This window comes from Rhinoraja longicauda, chromosome 34 (assembly GCF_053455715.1).
Source record: "Rhinoraja longicauda isolate Sanriku21f chromosome 34, sRhiLon1.1, whole genome shotgun sequence".
Taxonomy (NCBI): domain Eukaryota; kingdom Metazoa; phylum Chordata; class Chondrichthyes; order Rajiformes; family Arhynchobatidae; genus Rhinoraja; species Rhinoraja longicauda.
In genome coordinates, this window is record NC_135986.1 from 2976507 (window position 1) to 2997633 (window position 21127).

Sequence of the window (21127 nt, forward strand, 5' to 3'; positions counted from 1 at the left end):
AGAGAACTCGTTTGCCTTCTTCCCAGTTAGAGTCAGAGTCATACGGCGAAGAAACAGGCTGCCTTCTACTAACTGAGGAAAGACGTTCTTGCCATAGAGGGAGTACAGAGAAGGTTCACCAGATTGATCCCTGGGATGGCAGGACTTTCATATGAAGAAAGACTGGATAGACTCGGCTTGTACTCGCTGGAATTTAGAAGACTGAGGGGGGATCTTATGGAAACTTACAAAATTCTTAAGGGGTTGGACAGGCTAGATGCGGGAAGATTGTTCCCGATGTTGGGGAAGTCCAGAACAAGGGGTCACAGTTTAAGGATGAGGGGGATGTCTTTTAGGACCGAGATGAGAACGTTTTTTTTCACACAGAGAGTGGTGAATCTGTGGAATTCTCTGCCACAGAAGGTAGTTGAGGCCAGTTCATTGGCTATATTTAAGAGGGAGTTAGATGTGGCCCTTGTGGCTAAAGGGATCAGGGGGTATGGAGAGAAGGCAGGTACAGGATACTGAGCTGGATGATCAGCCATGATCATATTGAATGGCGGTGCGTACAGACTCGAAGGGCCGAATGGCCTACTCCTGCACCTATTTTCTATGTTTCTATAGTCATAGAGTGATACAGCGCGGAAACAGGCCCTTCGGCCCAACCCGCCCACACTGGCCAACAATGTCCCAGCTACCCCAGTCCCACGCATGTGCTTGGTCCATATCCTTCCAAACCCGTCCTATCCATGCACCCGTCCAATTGTTCCTTAAACGATGGGATAGTCCCAGCCTCAACTACCTCCTCCGGCAGCTCGTTCCATACACCCGCCACCCTCTGTGTGGAAAAGTTACCCCTCAGATTCCTATTAAATCTTTTCCCCTTCACCTTGAACTTGTGTCCTCTGGTCTTCGATTCCCCTACTTTGGGCAAAAGACTCTACCCGGTCTATTCCCCTCATGATTGTGTACACCTCTATAAGATCACCCCTCATCCTCCTGCGCTCCATGGAATAGAGTCCCAGCCTGCTCAACCTCTCCCTGTAGCTCACACCCTCTAGTCCTGGCAACATCCTCTCCGAACCCTTTCAAGCTTGACAATATCTTTCTTTTGAGTACCCCCCCTTCCAGGCTAGGCAGAGATTCACGTGCACTTCCTCCAACCTCATCTACTGTAGATAGCACAGCCCGGTGGCACAGTGGTAGAGTCGGTAGGCTTACAGTGTTGGGGCCTACAGCGTGTCTGGGCCTACAGTGTCCAGGCCTAATACGGGACAAGGACGGTCCTGGACTAATACGGGACAAAGACCGCACCTGGAGTACTGTGTGCAGTTTTGGTCTCCAAATTTGAGGAAGGACATTCTTGCTATTGAGGGCGTGCAGCGTAGGTTCACCAGGTTAATTCCCCGAACGGCGGGACTGTCGTACGTTGAAAGACTGGAGCGACTGGGCTTGTATACGCTGGAATTTAGAAGGATGAGAGGGGATCTTATCGAAACATATAAGATTATTAAAGGGTTGGACACGTTAGAGGCAGGAAACATGTTCCCAATGTTGGGGGAGTCCAGAACCAGGGGTCACACACAGCTTAAGAATAAGGGGTAGGCCATTTAGAACGGAGATGAGGAAAAACTTTTTCAGTCAGAGAGTTGTAAATCTGTGGAATTCTCTGCCTCAGAAGGCAGTGGAGGCCAATTCTCTGAATGCATTCAAGAGAGAGTTAGATAGAGCTCTTAAGGATAGCGGAGTCAGGGGGTACGGGGAGAAGGCAGGAACGGGGTACTGATTGAGAATGATCAGCCATGATCACGGTGAATGGCTGTGCTGGCTCGAAGGGCCGAATGGCCTCCTCCTGCACCTATTGTCTATTGTCCAAAACAATTTAGCCCAAAATGCAGGATGTCCCGGCTAATACGGGACAGTTGGCAACCCTGGTTGGATTTATTCACAAAATGCTGGAGTAACTCAGCGGGTCAGGCAGCATCTCGGGAGAGAAGGAATGGGTGGCGTTTCGGGTCGAGACCCTTCTTCGGCTCCAACAGTTGGCAACCCTGGTTGGATTGGATACAAAGGGCTGCAATAACTCAGCGGGCCAGGCAGCAACGTTGGAGAACATGGATGGGCGGCCCTTCTTCAGACTGAAAGTAGAGGGGGAGGGGGGACTAGAGATGGGAAAAGTCTAGAACAATCAGGCCTTTGTGTCTGCGTATAAACAGGCCCTTCCTACACATAATAGATGAGTGTGGTAACCGTGTGTGTGAACTTGTTGGCCTGACAACGCAGTTTTTGTGCAGTAATATGTCCTGTGACTCAACTCCTAATCAGAAAACTCCTCGATTGCACATCAATCCCGTGCTTGGTATTTGAGGTCGGGACATTTGGCCGCAGGCCCAGTGGGTTTAACCACTGCACCACTGGCTTCTAGAATCTTCCACGAGGTCCTAGATCCGTTATTCAACTCTTCCCAGTACCAGCACACTGAGGAGCAGTGTCTTTCCACAAAGGGCAGTGGGAGGACGGAAGGAGATACCTCCGCACACTAACGCCATCCTACGCACACGGGGGACAATTTCGCCGAAGCCAATCGGCCCACGAACCCGCACGTCTTTGGAGCGCGTGGGAGGAGGAAACCGGAGCACCCGGAGAAAAAACTCGCGCAGGTCTCGGGAAGTGCAAACTCCGTACGGACGGCACCCGTGGTCGGGATCGAACCCGGGTCTCCGACGCCGTGATTTGAGGAAGGATATTCTTGCTATTGAGGGCGTGCAGCGTAGGTTCACTAGGTTAATTCCCGGAATGGCGGGACTGTCGTATGTTGAAAGGCTGGAGCAATTAGGCTTGTATACACTGGAATTTAGAAGGATGAGGGGGGATCTTATTGAAACATATAAGATAATTGGGGGATTGGACACATTAGAGGCAGGAAACATGTTCCCAATGTTGGGGGAGTCCAGAACAAGGGGCCACAGTTTAAGAATAAGGGAGATGAGGAAGAACTTTTTCAGTCAGAGAGTGGTGAAGGTGTGGAATTCTCTGCCTCAGAAGGCAGTGGAGGCCAGTTCGTTGGATGCTTTCAAGAGAGAGCTGGATAGAGCTCTTAAGGATAGTGGAGTGAGGGGGTATGGGGAGAAGGCAGGAACGGGGTACTGATTGAGAGTGATCAGCCATGATCGCATTGAATGGCGGTGCTGGCTCGAAGGGCTGAATGGCCTCCTCCTGCACCTATTGTCTATTGTGAGGCAGTTGTCAGCAAGAAAGAACTGGCCACAGGCAAAGGGGTGAAAAAAATCCTTCAAAGTTACAGCTTTAATTTTTTTTTAAATACACCAAAGAAAACAAAAGTATTTGTAAAAAATGACACAAACAATTATGAAAAATAAAAACATCTAACAGTGCATGTTAAACTCCGCAATAAAACAGCATTTGGGAAAATTCCCATCGTGGAATAGTTGCCACAATCTTCAAACCTTTGACCACGATGGCCGCCTTTAATTTTGAATTGTTGTCAAGTACGGAAAACAGAAAGAAAATTCCCCCCTGGTTTAGTTTAGTTCAGAGATACAGCGAGGAAACAGACCCCTTCGGCCCACCGGGTCCGCGCCGCCCAGCGACCCCCGCACACTAACAGTATCCCACACACACACACACTAGAGACAATTTTTACATTTAACAAGCCGATTAACCTACGAACCCGCACGTCTTTGGAGTGTGGGAGGAAACCCACGCAGGTCACTGGGGAGAACGTACAAACTTCGTGCAGACAGCTCCCGTGGTCAGGATCGAACCCGGGTCTCTGGCGCTGTGAGGTAGGAAATCTTATCGCTGCACCGCCCTGCTGTTCGTTCAGTGGGGGATGAAGGGGGGGGGGGGTAATTCCAGGCAGAAAAGATTCCCTCTTCAGGAACCAACGCCAAGAAGCCCACACCAATCTCCAAAGAAAGTCTTGTTTGATCAAAATCATCATAATAATCATAATCATTCTCTTTCAGCCAAGTATGTTTTGCAACACACGAGGAATTTCATTTGCCGTACAGTCGTACCAATAAAAAGCAACAGGACACACTAAATACATTTTAACATGAACATCCACCACAGTGACTCCTCCACCTTCCTCATTGTGATGGAAGGCGGAAAAAAAGTTCAATCTCTTCCCCTTCTTTGTTCTCCTTCCGTTGACGGGGCGATCTTGACTCCTGTGGTGTTTGGGCCCTCCGCATCCGGGCGATCTACCTCGGGTCGGGGCTTGTCGAACCTCGTGCGGCTTTGGAGCTTCCCGACACCGGTCTCTACCCGAGACTGTGAGCTCCTCGATGCTGAAGTCCGCAGGTTGGAGCGTCGATCCCAGGCGAGGGATCGCAGGCTCCGATGGCAAGTCCACGGCCCAACGGTGGGGCTCAAAGTCAGTCCCGAGAGCTAGGCCGCCAGCTCCACTGGAAGGAGAGACGGTTTCGTTGAGTCTTATTGCTCTTCAGGGAAGAGACACACGGAGTCTCGCCGAACGCGAACAGGCCCCTTCGGCCCGACCCGTCCGCGCCGGCCCGACGAAACACCCAACAGGAGCAAATGTCGGATGTGGTGGGGAATCTCCCCGTGCCGCTCGGAGTCTCCCAGGAGACGTTTCCTTCAGGCGGTCGAGGTCGAGCAAACCGGTTTCAGGCACGACGGTTTCCGCCTCGAACTTTGGAGCAGAACTGGACAATCGTTTTGTCCAAGCCCAAGAGGTCCAAGTCCCACCATCGTATTCATTCCTCCCGTGGTCTCGGAGTGGGGAGAGGAGGAGAGGAGGGGGGGGGGGGGGGTGATCTTCGTGTGAGATTGAGGGGAGGGGTGGGACTATTGTAGCATCTGATCTGAGCACAGGGTGAGGGGAAAGCAAAGGCGATGTCCACAACCAAGATGGACGCAAAAACGCTGGAGTAACTCGGCAGGGCGGGCGGCATCTCTGGAGAGAAGGGACAGGTGAAGTTTCGGGTCGAGACCCTTCTTCACAATGAGAGTCTGGGGAGATGGGGGGGAGGGGAGATACGAGGGTTGCCAACTGTCCCGTATTAGCCGGGACGTCCCGTGTTTTGGGCTAAATTGGCTTGTCCTGTACGGGATCGCCCTTGTCCTGTATTAGGCCTGGGGGGCGCTGTAGGCCCGGACACGGTAGGCCCGGACAGTGTAGGCCCGGACACCATAGGCCCAGACATTGTAGGCCCTGACACTCTAGGTTTCCGGCATTTTAGCTCCGGACACTGTAGGCCCGGACAGTCTAGGCTCGGAGGCCCGGGCGCCGCCTAACGGAGGTTGCATAGCAATCCGCCTGCCGGCCCGGGCGGCCGCCATTGGTGGAGCGGGAACACGTGGCCGCTGGCTGGGTGAGGTCACGCAGGGCGCGGGGCGGTGACCTCACCCTGTCCCGTATTTGGGAGTGAGATAGTTGGCAACCCCTAAGAGATACAGAGATAAGGAAGTGCAAGGTGTGAGAAGGGGGGGGGGGGGGGGGGGGTGGAGACATCAAAGGGGGTGAAGCTCAAGAAAAATGTAGAATAGATCATCGTTAGCCAGGAGAAGGTTGCAACAAAGCAAACAGAGATACAATGGAATCGGGGGGACAGTCAGGCTGGTGGGAGAACTGGGAAGGGGGTGGGGGGGGGGAGGGGGTGAGAGAGGGAAGGCAAGGGTTAATTGAAGTAAGCTGCCCAAGCGAAATCTGAGGTGCTGTTCCTCCTAATTTGTGCTGGGCCTCCTTCAGATTGGAGACACAATCTCCGACGGGCTTCCGGTGAAATTGAAGGTCTCTCATTGATCACTCCGGGCTTGGCGCCTTCCGCACGTTAGCGCCAGGGGGTCTCCGGTCTCCCACTGGAGAGCAGATGAAGGAATGGCTGGGGTCCGCTGGAAGGTTGATGCTTCTAGGGGGCAAGCCGCCTCTCTCCTCCTCCCTCCCTCCCTCACGCGCCACCGTCACCCCCGCTCAGAACCGTTGAGTAGCGGACCTGTAGTAGAAGGGGGCCATCGGAGTGGGAGACCAGGCCATCTGTGCACAACAGAGAAATACCATCGTTAGCCAATGGAGCAGAACAGGACGGAACGGTGGCGCAGCGGTAGAGCCACTGCCTTGCACTGTGGACCGCTCGATTGTAATCGTGTGTCGTCTTTCCGCTGACTGGTTAGCTTTTCACTGCACCTCGGTACACGTGACAATAAACTAGACTGAACTTGGCCCACATCGGCCAACATGCCCCATCTACACTAGCCCCACCTGCCTGCGCTTGGTCCATATCCCTCCAAACCTGACCCATCCATGTACCCGTCTAACTGTTTCTTAAATGTTGTGTTACAGTTTAGATCAGTTTAGTTGAGTTTAGTTTCATTTATGGTCACGCGTACCGAGGTTTAAGTGAAATGCCTTTTGTTGCGCGCTAACCGGCCTAGCGGAAAGACAATACGTTCGGGCGGTCACGGTGGCGCGGCGGTAGAGTTGCTGCCTAGCGCCGGAGACCCTGGTTCCGCCCCGACTACGGGCGCCGTCTGTGCGGAGTTTGCACGTTCTCCCCGTGACCTGCGTGGGTTTTCTCCGAGATCTCCGGTTTCCTCCCACACTCCAAAGACGTGCGGGTTTGTAGATAAATCGGCTTGGTATAAATGTAAACATTGTCCCCAGTGTGTGTAGGATAGTGTTAGTGTGCGGGGATCGCTGGTCGGCGCGGACCCGGTGGGCCGAAGGGCCTGTTTCCCCGCTGTATCTTTAAACTAAACTAAGCAGAATTAGTTTAGTTTAGAGATACAGCGCGGAAACAGGCCCTTCGACCCAAAGAGTCCACAATCCCCGTACGCTAACACTATTGTACACACACGAGGAACAATTTATTTTAAACAAACCTTCAAACTAACCTGTACGTCTTTGGAAACCGGAGCTTCCTGGAGAAAACCCACGCAGGTCACGGGGAGAACGTACAAACTCTGTACAGACGGCACCCGTGGTCAGGATGGAACCCGGGTCTCCGGCGCTGGGAGGCAGCAACTCTACTGCCACCAGGAAGAAGGTTGGCTAATGGCAGGGTGGGGAGGAGTGTGGTCTAGAGGCAGTAGGTTTGTAGTAGACGTCAGACGATGATCCATCTCCCGTGATGGAGACGGTGAGATCGAGGAAGCGGGAGCAAGGTGGGTGTCGAAGATGGTTGAAGTGAATTTGAGTGTAGGATGGAAACTGGCCTGGACAGAGTGGATGTGGAGATGACTTTTCCACCAGTGGGAGTCCAGGACCAGAGGCGCACAGCATCGGGATTAAAGGACGTTTATCGTGAGCAATTTTGGGCCCCGTATCTGAGGAAGGACGTGCTGGCTCTGGAGAGGGTCCAGAGGAGGTTTACGAGAACGATCCCAGGAATGAGTGGGTTAACGTACGATGAGCGTTTATCGGCACTGGGCCTGCACTCGCTGGAGTTTAGAAGGATGAGGGGGGACCTCATTGAAACGTACAGAACAGTGAGCGGCCTGGATAGAATGGGTGTGGAGAGGATGTTTCCAATAGTGGGAGAGTCTAGGACCAGAGGGCACAGCCTCAGAATTAAAGGGCGTTTCTTTAGGAAGGAGACGAGGGGGAATTTCTTCAGTCAGAGGGCGGTGAATCTGTGGGATTCTTTGCCACAGACGGCTGTGGAGGCCACAAGTCAGTGGATGTTTTTAAGGCAGAGATAGATGGATTATTGATTAGTGCGGGTGTCAGGGGTGATGGGGAGAAGGCAGGAGAATGGGGTTGGGAGGGAGAGATAGATCAGACGTAATTCTCTGAATGCATTCAAGAGAGAGCTAGATAGAGCTCTTAAGGATAGCGGAGTCAGGGGGTACGGGGAGAAGGCAGGAACGGGGTACTGATTGGGAATGATCAGCCATGATCACATTGAATGGCGGTGCTGGCTCGAAGGGCCGAATGGCCTCCTCCTGCAACTATTGTCTATTGTCTATTGATTGAATGGCGGAGTGGGCCGAATGGCCTAATCCTACTCGTGTCACTTATGACCTTATCTTCGGCGTAAGTCAGCACCTGCAGTTCCTTCCTGCACACAAACCAACCTCCCTTCCATCGACACCTCACCCAGTCTTGATGGGCTGAATGGCCTCATTCTGTCCCCTATGACCGTATGGTGCGAGTGAATTTGAGTGCGGTATGGAGATTGGTTTCTCTTACCCTGTGTGGCTGCCGTTGTCGGGCGGATTATGTAAGCCACGCCCATGATCACCACGAGACCGACGGTGACCACAAAGGCCAGGAGCAGGTAGAGGTGATTCCTCTCCCCGTGTTCCTCCCCCGGTCCTCGGTGCCCATGGGGCGAGTTGGGGTTCCCCGATGCCTCTCCCTCTGACGTGAGCTCCACGGGTGCTCCCCGGGCGCCGGGCCCCGCCGACGTCTCTCCGTCCTGGTACCCCCTCACTCTCAACCGGGGGGAGGGCCGGGCCGACGGACCAACGCTCTCTCCGTGCCCCTTCCGCCCGGGGGAGCCAGCAGTGGACGGAATGCTCATCGGCGTACCGCCCCCTTTGCGGGGGGAAGGTCGGGCGGACGGACCAGCGCCGCGGGCTTCTTCCTTCAGCCCGGGGAAGGGCGCGGTGGACGGACCAGCCCTCGGTGTTCCCTCCTCTCCGTGGGGTCCAGCTACTGCCAACGGGGGGAACGGTTGGGTTGACGGACCAGGGCCGTGGTTTTGTTCCTTCAGCCCGGGGAAGGGAGAGATGGGTGGACCAGACGTTGGCACCACTTCCTGTCTTATTGGCCTGGTTGAGGTCACTTCATGTACCACTGGCCTGGTTGAAGTCACTTCCTGTCCTACTGGCCAGGTCGAGGAGTCTTCCTGTCCTATTGGCACGGTTGAAGTCACTTCCTGTCCTACTGGCACGGTTGAGGTCACTTCCTGTCCTATTGGCATGGTTGAGGTCATTTCCTGTTCTACTGGCACGGTTGGCACTGCTTCCTGTACGACTGGCCTGGCTGGGGCGATGTTGGGCGATGCCAGACTGGGTCTTCCGGGCACTCCGGCGATACCTGTGGAACCAAACGTCACGGTCAACAAAATCTCTCCCGCTCTTGCGTTCTGACGGAACACTTCCAAACAGTGGCGTCCACAGAAAATAGGCAGAAAGGCAGGATCAGGGAACGAAGAGATGTGGCTCACATGCGGGCAGATACGAGAGACTCTTGGCATCATCATCGTCAGCACCAGGGGTTGCCAACTATCTCACTCCCAAATACGGGACAAGGTGACGTCACCGCCCCCGCGCCCTCACCCAGCCAGCGGCCACGTGCTCCTGCTCCACCAATGGTGGCCGCCCGGGCCGGGAGGCGGGTTGCTAGGCAACCTCCGTCAGGCGGCGCCCGGGCCTCCGGGCCTACATGGTCCGGAGCTAAAATGTCGGAAACCTAGAATGTCGGGGCCTAAACAGTGTCTGGGCCTACAGCGCCCCCCCCAGGCCTTATACGGGACAAACCAATTTAGCCCAAACTACGGGACGTTCCGGTTAATACTGTCCCCAATCTTTAGCTTCAGAGATACAGCGCGGAAACAGGCCCCTCGGCCCACCAAGTCCGCGCCGACCAGCGATCACCCCGTACACTAGCACCATCCTACACACACCAGGGGACAATTTACACTTACACCAAGCCAATCGACCTACAAACCCGCACGCACGTCTTTGGAGTGTGGGAGGAAACCGAAGATCTCGGAGAAAACCCACGCGGGTCACGGGGAGAACGTGCAAACTCCGTACAGACGGCGCCTGCGGTCGGGATGGAACCTGGGTCCCTGGGCGTGTGTTATTTCCGCACTGGCCCGGGTTCATGGAATAAAGTATTAACCCTGTGCAGTGTGAAGTTTCGCCGAAGTTTGGTCAGTGGCTCGCGATTAGAACTCTCACCTCTGGAACGAGAATCGACCAATTCCTTCAACCTTTGAGCTTTACTCTGTAACACGCAAAACGTCTCTCCTGAGGTCATACTGAACCTGGGGGAAATGAGACATAAGCAACAGTTACTCTGTGTTCCCCAGTGTTATACAGAAAGACCCGTCCCACTAGTACTGTACCCCAGTGTTACACACGCACGTCCCCACTAGTACTGTACCCCAGTGTTACACACGCACGTCCCCACTAGTACTGTACCCCAGTGTTACACACACACACCCGTCCCACTAGTACTGTACTCCAGTGTTACACACGCACGTCCCCACTAGTACTGTACCCCAGTGTTACACACACACACCCGTCCCACTAGTACTGTACCCCAGTGTTACACACACACCCGTCCCACTAGTACTGTACCCCAGTGTTACACATGCACGTCCCCACTAGTACTGTACCCCAGTGTTACACACACACCCGTCCCCACTAGTACTGTACCCCAGTGTTACACACACACACGTCCCCACTAGTACTGTACCCCAGTGTTACACACACACACGTCCCCACTAGTACTGTACCCCAGTGTTACACACACACACGTCCCCACTAGTACTGTACCCCAGTGTTACACACACACACACGTCCCCACTAGTACTGTACCCCAGTGTTACACACACACACGTCCCCACTAGAACTGTACCCCAGTGTTACACACACACACGTCCCCACTACTACTGTACCCCAGTGTTACACACACCCGTCCCACTAGTACTGTACCCCAGTGTTACACACACACATGTCCCCACTAGTACTGTACCCCAGTGTTACACACACACACACGACCCCACTAGTACTGTACCCCAGTGTTACACACACACACGTCCCCACTAGAACTGTACCCCAGTGTTACACACACACACGTCCCCACTACTACTGTACCCCAGTGTTACACACACACACCCATCCCACTAGTACTGTACCCCAGTGTTACACACACACACGTCCCCACTAGTACTGTACCCCAGTGTTACACACACACCTGTCCCCACTAGTACTGTACCCCAGTGTTACACACACACACACGTCCCCACTAGTACTGTACCCCAGTGTTACACACACACACACGTCCCCATTAGTACTGTACCCCATTATTTGCAGCATAAAAGTGTCCCCTCACCCCCCTTTCCCTCTCTTAGACGTGTCGTACTTACTCCAGGTACTTCCAACAGTCTCTGACGCCCGGGAGCTGTCTGTAACTTTTAATCCATCGATAGGAACCTTCCGGAAACTCGTTCTCCAGGAATCGCTGACAACACTTCAGAGCGATGCTCCCTGAGTGTCTGTGACCTGTAACTGTCGCGCACACACGTAGAGTCACAGAGTGATACAGCGTGGAAACAGGCCCTTCGGCCCAACTTGCCCAAACCGGCCAACAATGTCCCAGCTACACTAGTCCCTCCCGCCCACGTTTGGTCCACATCCCTCCGAACCCGTCCTGTCCATGTACCTGTCTAACTGTTTCTTAAACGTTGGGACTAGGGGGTGCCAACTTCCTCACTCCCAAATACGGGACAAGGTGACGTCACCGCCCCGCGCCCCACGTGACCTCACCCGGCCAGCGGCCACGTGCTCCCGCTCCACCAATGGCGGCCGCCTGGGCCGGGAGGCAGGTTGCTAGGCAACCTCTGTTATGCGGCGCCAGGGCCTCCGGGCCTACACTGTCCGGGCCTACACTGTCCAGGCTACACTTTCCGGGCCTACAGTGTCCGGGCCTACAGTGTCCGGGCCTACAGTGTCCGGGCCTACAGTGTCCGGGCCTACAGCGTCCGGGCCTACAGCGTCCGGGCCTACAGCGCCCCCCCCTGGCCAAATGCGTGACAAGGGCGGTCCCGTACAGGACAAACCAATTTATCCAAAATACAGGATGTCCCGGCTAATACGGGACAGTTGGCAACCCTAGTTGGGATAGTCCCAGCCTCAACTACCTCCTCCGGCAGCTCATTCCACACACCCACCACCCACTGTGTGGGAAAAGTTACCCCTCAGATTCCTATTAAATCCTTTCCCCTTCACCTCGAACCTGTGTCCTCTGGTCCTCGATTCCCCTACTCTGGGCCAGAGATTAAAACACGCATTTTTGAGATTATAACACCTTCTCTACAATGGTGCCATTTCCTGCATCTTATCTGATTAGGTTTATCTTTGTCAGATTTGCAATGTTCTGCATTTATTTTCCAAAACACACGTTAATTGAGTCTTAGAGATACAGCGTGGAAACAGGCCCTTCCCCCCTTGACCTATTTAACAGGTCTATCTTTGATCGGACTTTGCTGGCTTTACCTTACACTAAACGTTATTCCCTTATTGTGTATCTGTACACTGTGGACAGCTCGATTGTAATCGTGTGTCGTCTTTCCGCTGACTGGTTAGCGCGCAACCAAAGAGCTTATCACTGTACCTCGGTACACGTGACAACAAACCGAACCGAAGATTCTGCCCACCGAGTCCGCACCGACCAGCGATCCCCGCACGCCAACGCTATCCCACGCACACTACGGCCAATTAACCCACAAACCAGCAGGTATTTGGAGCGTGGGAGGAAACCGGAGCACCCGGAGAAAACCCACGCAGGTCACGGGTTTAAGGTGTGAGAGAGAGAAACGGTTAACTAGGAGCATGAGGGGCAAGGTTTTCACACACAGAGGGTGGTGGGTGTATGGACCGAGCTGCCGGAGGAGGTAGTTGAGGCTGAGACTGTAACACCATTGAAAAGACATTCACGACAAAACTGAGGTGAGAAGAAACTTTTCCACCCAGAGAGTTGCGAATCTGTGGAATTCCCTGCCACAGAGGGCAGTGGAGGCCAATTCACTGGATGAATTTAAGAGAGAGTTAGATAGAGCTCTAGGGGCTAGCGGAATCAGGGGATATGGGGAGAAGGCAGGCACGGGTTACTGATTAGACAATAGGTGCTGGAGGAGGCCATTCGGCCCTTCGAGCCTGCACCGCCATTCAATGTGATCATGGCTGATCATTCTCAATCAGTACCCCGTTCCTGCCTTCTCCCCATACCCCCTGACTCCGCTATCCTTAAGAGCTCTATCTAGAGGTGTGGATTGTGGATGATAGAAACATAGAAAATAGGTGCAGGAGTAGGCCATTCGGCCCTTCGAGCCTGCACCGCCATTCAATATGATCATGGCTGATCATCCAACTCAGTATCCCATACCTGCCTTCTCTCCATACCCCCTGATCCCTTTAGCCACAAGGGCCACATCTAACTCCTTCTTAAATATAGCCAATGAACTGGCCTCAACTACCTTCTGTGGCAGAGAATTCCACAGATTCACCACTCTCTGTGTGAAAAAAACCATTCTCATCTCGGTCCTAAAAGACTTCCCCCTTATCCTTAAACTGTGACCCCTGGTTCTGGACTTCCCCAACATCGGGAACAATCTTCCCACATCTAGCCTCTCCAACCCCTTAAGAATTTTGTAAGTTTCTATAAGATCCCCCCTCAATCTTCTAAATTCCAGCGAGTACAAGCCGAGTCTATCCAGTCTTTCTTCATATGAAAGTCCTGCCATCCCAGGGATCAATCTGGTGAACCTTCTCTGTACTCCCTCTATGGCAAGAATGTCTTTCCTCAGATTAGGAGACCAAAACTGTACGCAATACTCCAGGTGCGGTCTCACCAAGGCCCTGTACAACTGCTCCTATAGCAGTTTGGAGGGGTGTGGGCCAAACGCGGGCAGGTGGGACTGGCTGGCAGGTACACACACACCTCCAGATTCAGACACAGTTTCTTCGCGGCTGTTATCAGGCAACGGAACCGTCCTCCCACACTGCCCTCTGCACAGAAAACTCAGTCAGGTTCCTATTAAATCTCTCCCTCCCCCCCCCTCCCTCTCTTACTTTAAACCTGTGTCCTCTGATTCTCGATTCCCCTACTCTGGGACTTACCTGTCAGCAGACAGCAGAGAACGACGTAGGTGGACAGGATGTGCACGAGATGTCCCATGTTTGAGAGCAGACTACACTCCCCACGCCCAGCGCACACCGAACAGGGGTAGGGGGCAGAGATCTTGACACCCACGGGGTGGGGGAGAGAGAGAGAGAGGGAGAGAGTGTGGGAGAGAGAGGGGAGAGAGAGGGGGAGAGAGAGGGGGGAGAGAGGGGGGGGAGAGAGAGAGAGAGAGAGAGAGAGAGAGAGAGAGAGAGGGGGAGAGAGAGGGGAGAGAGGGAGAGAGAGAGAGAGAGAGAGAGAGGGGGAGAGAGAGGGCGAGAGAGGGGGAGAGAGTGGGGGAGGGAGAGAGTGGGGAGTGTGGGAGAGAGTGGGGAGAGAGAGAGGGAGTGTGGGGAGAGAAAGAGTGTGGGGAGAGAGAGAGTGTGGGAAGAGAGAGAGAGAGAGAGGTAAGAGAGAGAGAGAGAGAGAGGGTGGGGGAGAGAGAGAGAGTCCTCAGGGAATGGAGAGGAGATGGAGAGAGAGAGAGAGAGAGTCTTAGAGTTCTACTGCAGGAGAAAGAACAGAGAGAGAGAGAGAGAGAGAGAGAGAGAGAGAGAGAGAGAGGGTGGGTGGGGAGAGAGAGTGGGGGAGAGAGAGAGGGTGGGAAGTGAGAGAGAGGAGGTCAACAGGCACAGATTTCTCGGGGGAAAGGAAGATACACACAGTTCACCCTCACAGTGGAGAGACTGAGAGAACTAAAGAGAGAGGAGAGAGAGAGAGAGAGAGAGAGAGAGAGACGGTCTCTTCGTGGGAGGTTTGTCTTTAGGTACAGCTTGCTTTCAGGTAAAGGGTTGGGGAGAGGAGTTATCGGAAACAGAGAGGAAGGACAGAGGGAGGGAGGGAGGAGGGGAGGGAGGAGGAGGGGGTTTCCACGGTTTTGGTTTTGTTTAATTGTTAACAGATCAGATCAGGCCGGCCGGCCAGACCCGAGACGGAAATCCCCACACAGAGACAAACCATGCTAACTCACACTGTCAAAGGGAGAGAGAGTGGGGGAGAGGGGAGGGAGGGGAGAGAGGGGGGAGATAGGGGGAGAGAGGGGGGGAGAGAGGAGGGGAGAGAAAGGGGGGGAGAGGGAGAGGGAGAGAGGGAGGGGGGAGAGAGAGGGGGAGAGAGAGGGGGAGAGGAGGAGAGGGGGGGAGAAAGTGGGAGATGGGGAGAGGGAGGAGAGGGAGAGAGGGGAGAGGGGGTGAGGAGGAGAGAGAGGGGGAGACAGGGGAGAGAGAGGGAGAGAGAGAGGAGGAGGGGCGAGAGGGAGAGAGGAGAGGGCGGGGGAGATAAGGGTGGGAGAGAGGAGAGGGAGAGAGGGGGAGGGGGAGGTAGGGGGTGAGAGAGGAGGGGAGAGAGAGAGAGGAGAGAGAGGGGGAGAGGGAGAGAGAGAGGAGGGGCGAGAGGGGAGAGAGCGGGAGAGGAGGAGAAGGGGGAGAGAGGAGGAGAAGGGGGAGAGAGGAGGAGGGTGGGGAGATAGGGGGAGAGAGAGGAGAGAAAGTGGGAGAGGGTGGGAGGGGGAGAGGGGGAGAGAGAGGGAGGGGGAGAGAGGGAGGGGGTGTGGGAGAGGAGGGGAGAGAGTGAGAGGGAGAGGAGGAGAGAGGGGGAGGGAGAGGAAGGGTGAGGAAGGGTGGGAGAGGAGAGAGGGGGTGAGAAAGTGGGAGAGGGGAGAGAGGGGGAGAGAGAGGGGGTGAGGGAGAGGGGGAGAGAGAGGAGAGGGGGAGGGGAGAGAGAGTGTGAATGTGAGAGATTGAGAGGGAGAAGGGTGATTCACATTATTGCAGGCACGGGGTGGGGAATACCAGAGTACCTGATGACTCACAGTTTGTGTACAGTTTGCGAACGTACAAACTCTGCAAAGTTACACACAAAGCTACCCACTGGAGAACCTCTGGAGAAAAAAGATGATGACGTTTCAGGCCGGGACCCTTCCTCACCTATCCACGTCCTCCACAGATGCTGCCTGACCCGCTGAGTTACTCCAGCACTCTGTGAAACGTCACCTATCCACGTTCTCCACAGATGCTGCCTGACCCGCTGAGTTACTCCAGCACTCTGTGAAACGTCACCTATCCACGTTCTCCGCAGATGCTGCCTGAAATTTGGGGAAGGATATTCTTGCTATTGAGGGCGTGCAGCGTAGGTTCACCAGGTTAATCCCCGGAATGGCGGGACTGTCGTACGTTGAAAGACTGGAGCGACTGGGTTTGTATACACTGGAATTTAGAAGGATGAGAGGGGATCTTATCGAAACGTATAAGATTATTAAGGGCTTGGACGCGTTAGAGGCAGGAAACATGTTCCCAATGTTGGGGGAGTCCAGAACAAGGGGCCACACACAGTTTAAGAATAAGGGGTAGGCCATTTAGAACGGAGATGAGGAAAAACTTTTTCAGTCAGAGAGTTGTGAATCTGTGGGATTCTCTGCCTCAGAAGGCAGTGGAGGCCAATTCTCTGAATGCATTCAAGAGAGAGCTGGATAGAGCTCTTAAGGATAGCGGAGTCAGGGGTTGGGATGGAGAAGGCAGGAACGGGGTACTGATTGAGATTGATCAGCCATGATCACATTGAATGGCGGTGCGTACAGGCTCGAAGGGCCGAATGGCCTCCTCCTGCACCTATTGTCTATTGACCCGCTGAGTTACTCCAGCACTCTGTGAAACGTCACCTATCCATGTTCTCCACAGATGCTGCCTGACCCGCTGAGTTACTCCGGCACTCTGAGTCGACCTCTAAAGTCCAACATGGAGATAGATGTGGGAAGCTGATTACCTGCAATCCAGAGAGCTGCGAGGAAGACGAGGATAGAAGCCATTCTTCCCCACGATGGACGATGCGGACCGCTGTAGAGGGCTTGCTGTGGGTCTCTGTAGAGGGCTTGCTGTGGGTCTGGGGTGCGCTGGCTCCAACTAGAAGTTTCTACCGTGTTGCGTCAGCCATCCTGTCTGCCTAAACCTCAAAGCCACACTGCACGGAAACGTCTAGAAGCACACACACACACACACACCTCTCACTGTCCCCCCACAACCGTTCTTCACCGCTACGGTTGCCAACTGTCCCGTATTTGCTGGGACATCCTGTATATTGGGCTCAATTGGTTTGTCCCGTACGGGACCGCCCTTGTCCCGTATTAGGCCTGGGGGGCGCTGTAGGCCCGGACAGTGTAGGCCCGGACACTGTAGGCCCGGACGGTGTAGGCCCGGACAATGTAGGTCCAGACAGTGTAGGTCTGGACAGTGTAGGCCCAGACACTGTAGGCCCGGACGCTGTATGCCCGGACGCTGTAGGCCCGGGGGGCGCTGTAGGCCCGGACAGTGTAGGCCCGGACAGTGTAGACCCGGACAGTGTAGGTCCGGACAGTGTAGGCCCAAACAGTGTAGGCCCAGACGCTGTAGGCCCGGACAGTGTAGGCCCCGACAGTGTGGTAGGAAAAAAACTGCAGATGCCGGTTAAATCTGTGCCTGCCTTCCGGACAGTGTAGGTGCGGTGCGGACAGTGTAGGTGCGGTGTGGACAGTGTAGGCCCGGAGGCCCCGGCGCCGCTAACGGAGGTTGCTTGGCAACCCGCCTCCCGGGTAGACACAAGAGGCTGGAGTAACTCAGCGGGTCACGTCTCGACCCGAAACGTCACCCATTCCTTCTGTCCAGAGATGCTGCCTGACCCGCTGAGTTACTCCAGCATTTTGTGTCTACCTTCGATTTAACCCAGCACCTGCAGTTTTGTTTCCTACACAACCCACCTCCCGGCACAGCGAGGAATGACGCCCTGCGGCCCATCGGATTACCAGAATGATCCCAGGAACGGTTGGGTTAACGTACGATCAGCGTTTGTCGGCACTGGGGCCTGTACTCGCTGGAGTTAGAAGGATGAGGGGGGACCTCGTTGAAACGTACAGAACAGTGAGCGGCCTGGATAGAGTGGGTGTGGAGAGGATGCTTCCACTAGTGGGAGAGTCTAGGACCAGAGGGCACAGCCTCAGAATTAAGGACGTTCTTTAGGAAGGAGACGAGGAGGAATTTCTTCAGTCAGAGGGTGGTGAATCTGTGGGATTCTTTGCCACAGACGGCTGTGGAGGCCACAAGTCAGTGGATGTGTTTAAGGCAGAGATAGATAGATTGTTGATCAGTGCGGGTGTCAGGGGTTATGGGGAGAAGGCAGGAGAATGGGGTTGGGAGGGAGAGATAGATCAGCCGTGATTGAATGGGGGAGTGGATGTGATGGGCCGAATGGCCTCATTCTGCTCCTATCCCTTATGAACCTTACGATCATGTCTGTGCTGACCGTTTTTGTGCAGTGGCGCGGCGGGTAGAGCAGCTGCCTCACAGCGCCAGAGACGTGGGATGGATCCTGACCACAGGTGCTGTCTGTCTGTGTGTGTGTGTGTGTGCGGAGTTTGCACGCTCTCCAGTGACCTGCGTGGGTTTTCTCCGGGTGCTCCGGTTTGCTGCCGATTATTAAGGGGTTGGACACGTTAGAGGCAGGAAACATGTTCCCAATGTCGGGGAAGTCCAGAACCTGGGGCCACACAGTTTAAGAATAAGGGGTCGGCCATTTAGAACAGACTTTTTCAGTCAGAGAGTTGTGAATCTGTGGAATTCTCTGCCTCAGAAGGCAGTGGAGGCCAATTCTCTGAATGCATTCAAGAGAGAGCTGGATAGAGCTCTTAGGGATAGCGGAGTCAGGGGGTACGGGGAGAAGGCAGGAACGGGGTACTGATTGAGAATGATCAGCCATGATCACATTGAATGGCGGTGCGTACAGGCTCGAAGGGCCGAATGGCCTCCTCCTGCACCTATTGTCTATTGACCCGCTGAGTTACTCCAGCACTCTGTGTCGACCTCTAAAGTCCAACATGGGATAGATGTGGGAAGCTGATTACCTGCAATCCAGAGAGCTGCGAGGAAGACGAGGATAGAAGCCATTCTTCCCACGATGGACGATGCGGACCGCTGTAGAGGGCTTGCTGTGGGTCTCTGTAGAGGGCTTGCTGTGGGTCTCTGTAGAGGGCTTGCTGTGGGTCTCTGTAGAGGGCTTGCTGTGGGTCTCTGTAATGGGCTTGCTGTGGGTCTCTGTAGAGGGCTTGCTGTGGGTCTCTGTAGAGGGCTTGCTGTGGGTCTGTGTAGAGGGCTTGCTGTGGGTCTCTGTAGAGGGCTTGCTGTGGGTCTCTGTAGAGGGCTTGCTGTGGGTCTCTGTAATGGGCTTGCTGTGGGTCTCTGTAATGGGCTTGCTGTGGGTCTCTGTAGAGGCTTGCTGTGGGTCTCTGTAATGGGCTTGCTGTGGTCTCTGTAGAGGGCTTGCTGTGGGTCTCTGTAGAGGCTTGCTGTGGGTCTCTGTAGAGGGCTTGCTGTGGGTCTCTGTAATGGGCTTGCTGTGGGTCTCTGTAATGGGCTTGCTGTGGGTCTCTGTAATGGCTTGCTGTGGGTCTCTGTAATGGGCTTGCTGTGGGTCTCTGTAGAGGGCTTGCTGTGGGTCTCTGTAGAGGGCTTGCTGTGGGTCTGTGTAGAGGGCTTGCTGTGGGTCTCTGTAATGGGCTTGCTGTGGTCTGTGTAGACGGCTTGCTGTGGGTCTGTGTAGAGGGCTTGCTGTGGGTCTCTGTAGAGGGCTTGCTGTGGGTCTCTGTAGAGGGCTTGCTGTGGGTCTCTGTAGAGGGCTTGCTGTGGGTCTGTGTAGAGGGCTTGCTGTGGGTCTCTGTAGAGGCTTGCTGTGGGTCTCTGTAATGGGCTTGCTGTGGGTCTCTGTAGAGGGCTTGCTGTGGGTCTCTGTAGAGGGCTTGCTGTGGGTCTGGGGTGCGCTGGCTCCAACTAGAAGTTTCTACCTTGTTGCGTCAGCCATCCTGTCTGCCTAAACCTCAAAGCCACACTGCACGGAAACGTCTAGAAGCACACACACACACACAGACACCTCTCACTGTCCCCCCACAACCGTTCTTCACCGCTACGGTTGCCAACTGTCCCGTATTTGCCGAGGACATCCTGTATATTGGGCTCAATTGGTTTGTCCCGTACGGGGCCGCTCTTGTCCCGTATTAGGCCTGGGGGGGCGCTGTAGGCCCGGACACTGTAGGCCCAGACGGTGTAGGCCCAGACGCTGTAGGCCCGAACGCTGTAGGCCCGAACGCTGTAGGCCCGGACGCTGTAGGTCCAAACAGTGTAGGCCCGGACGCTGTAGGCCCGGACAGTGTAGGCCCGGACAGTGTAGGCCCAAACAGTGTAGGCCGGACAGTGTAGGGCCGGACGCTGTAGGCCCCCGACAGTGTGGTAGGAAAAAAACTGCAGATGCTGGTTAAAATCTGTGCCTGCCTTCCGGACAGTGTAGGCCCGGAGGCCCCGATGCTGCCTAACGGAGGTTGCTTGGCAACCCGCCTCACGGGTAGACACAAAAATCTGAGTAACTCAGCGGGTCAGGTCTCGACCCGAAACGTCACCCGTTCCTTCTCTCCAGAGATGCTGCCCGACCCGCTGAGCTCCAATTTGTGCGCTGGGCCTCACTCTGACAGTGGAGGAGGCCCAGGACAGAAAGGTCAGTGCGGGAGTGGGGAGGGAGGGGGGGTTAAAGTGTTTGGCAGCCGGGAGATCAGGCGGACTGAGCGGAGGTGTTGAGCGAAACGATCGCCGAGCCTGCGTTTGGTCTCGCCGATGTACAAGTTAGCAGGTGACGGGAAAAAAGCTTCACAGGACTCTGTCGGGCCGAAGGGCCTGTAGTTTCCAGGCTGTAACTACAAAACTAAACTAAACTCCAAGTCTGCCAACCCTCTGCCCAGTTCGATTTCGAGCCAACAGGGGCATTCCCTGCTACAGTTCCCAGGCACGGACTTTCCTACAGAGTTCCCCTTCAATCTGCTGCTCATTCACTCACAAACACGAGGCAGTGCAGCGTAGGTTCACCAGGTTAACCCCGGAATGGCGGGGACTGTCGTACGTTGAAAGACTGGAGCGACTAGGCTTGTATACACTGGAATTTAGAAGGGTGAGAGGGGATCTTATCGAAACGTATAAGATCATTAAGGGGTTGGACACGTTAGAGGCAGGAAACATGTTCCCAATGTTGGGGGAGTCCAGAACAGGGGCCACACACAGTTTAAGAATAAGGGGTCGGCCATTTAGAACGGAGATGAGGAAAAACCTTTTTCAGTCAGAGAGTTGTGAATCTGTGGAATTCTCTGCCTCTGAAGGCAGCGGAGGCCAATTCTCTGAATGCATTCAAGAGAGAGCTGGATAGAGCTCTTAAGGATAGCGGAGTCAGGGGGTATGGGGAGAAGGCAGGAACGGGGCACTG

General features: G+C 54.6%; 1 protein-coding gene across 1 annotated transcript; it reads right to left on the bottom strand.

The window, feature by feature from the left end:
• Window positions 1-5530: 5530 nt before the first annotated feature.
• LOC144609527 (uncharacterized) lies at window positions 5531-16705 on the bottom strand. The gene is made up of 5 exons (XM_078428024.1): window positions 16625-16705; window positions 11070-11211; window positions 9877-9962; window positions 8156-9007; window positions 5531-6001 (listed from the first exon to the last, which is right to left on the bottom strand). Exons 1-5 carry the CDS (start codon window positions 16665-16667, stop codon window positions 5916-5918), a joined length of 1209 nt encoding a protein of 402 aa, XP_078284150.1. The 5' UTR covers window positions 16668-16705; the 3' UTR covers window positions 5531-5915.
• Between the last annotated feature and the right edge of the window lie 4422 nt (window positions 16706-21127).

Excerpts from the sequence above, each read along its gene's own strand:
- LOC144609527 (XM_078428024.1), bottom strand. The coding sequence starts at position 16,667 with ATGGCTTCTATCCTCGTCTTCCTCGCAGCTCTCTGGATTGCAG. Across the intron at positions 9,008-9,876 it reads GGTCGATTCTCGTTCCAGAG|GTATCGCCGGAGTGCCCGGA; the intron begins GTGAGAGTTCTA and ends TTGGTTCCACAG. Across the intron at positions 6,002-8,155 it reads GACAACGGCAGCCACACAGG|ATGGCCTGGTCTCCCACTCC; the intron begins GTAAGAGAAACC and ends TGTTGTGCACAG.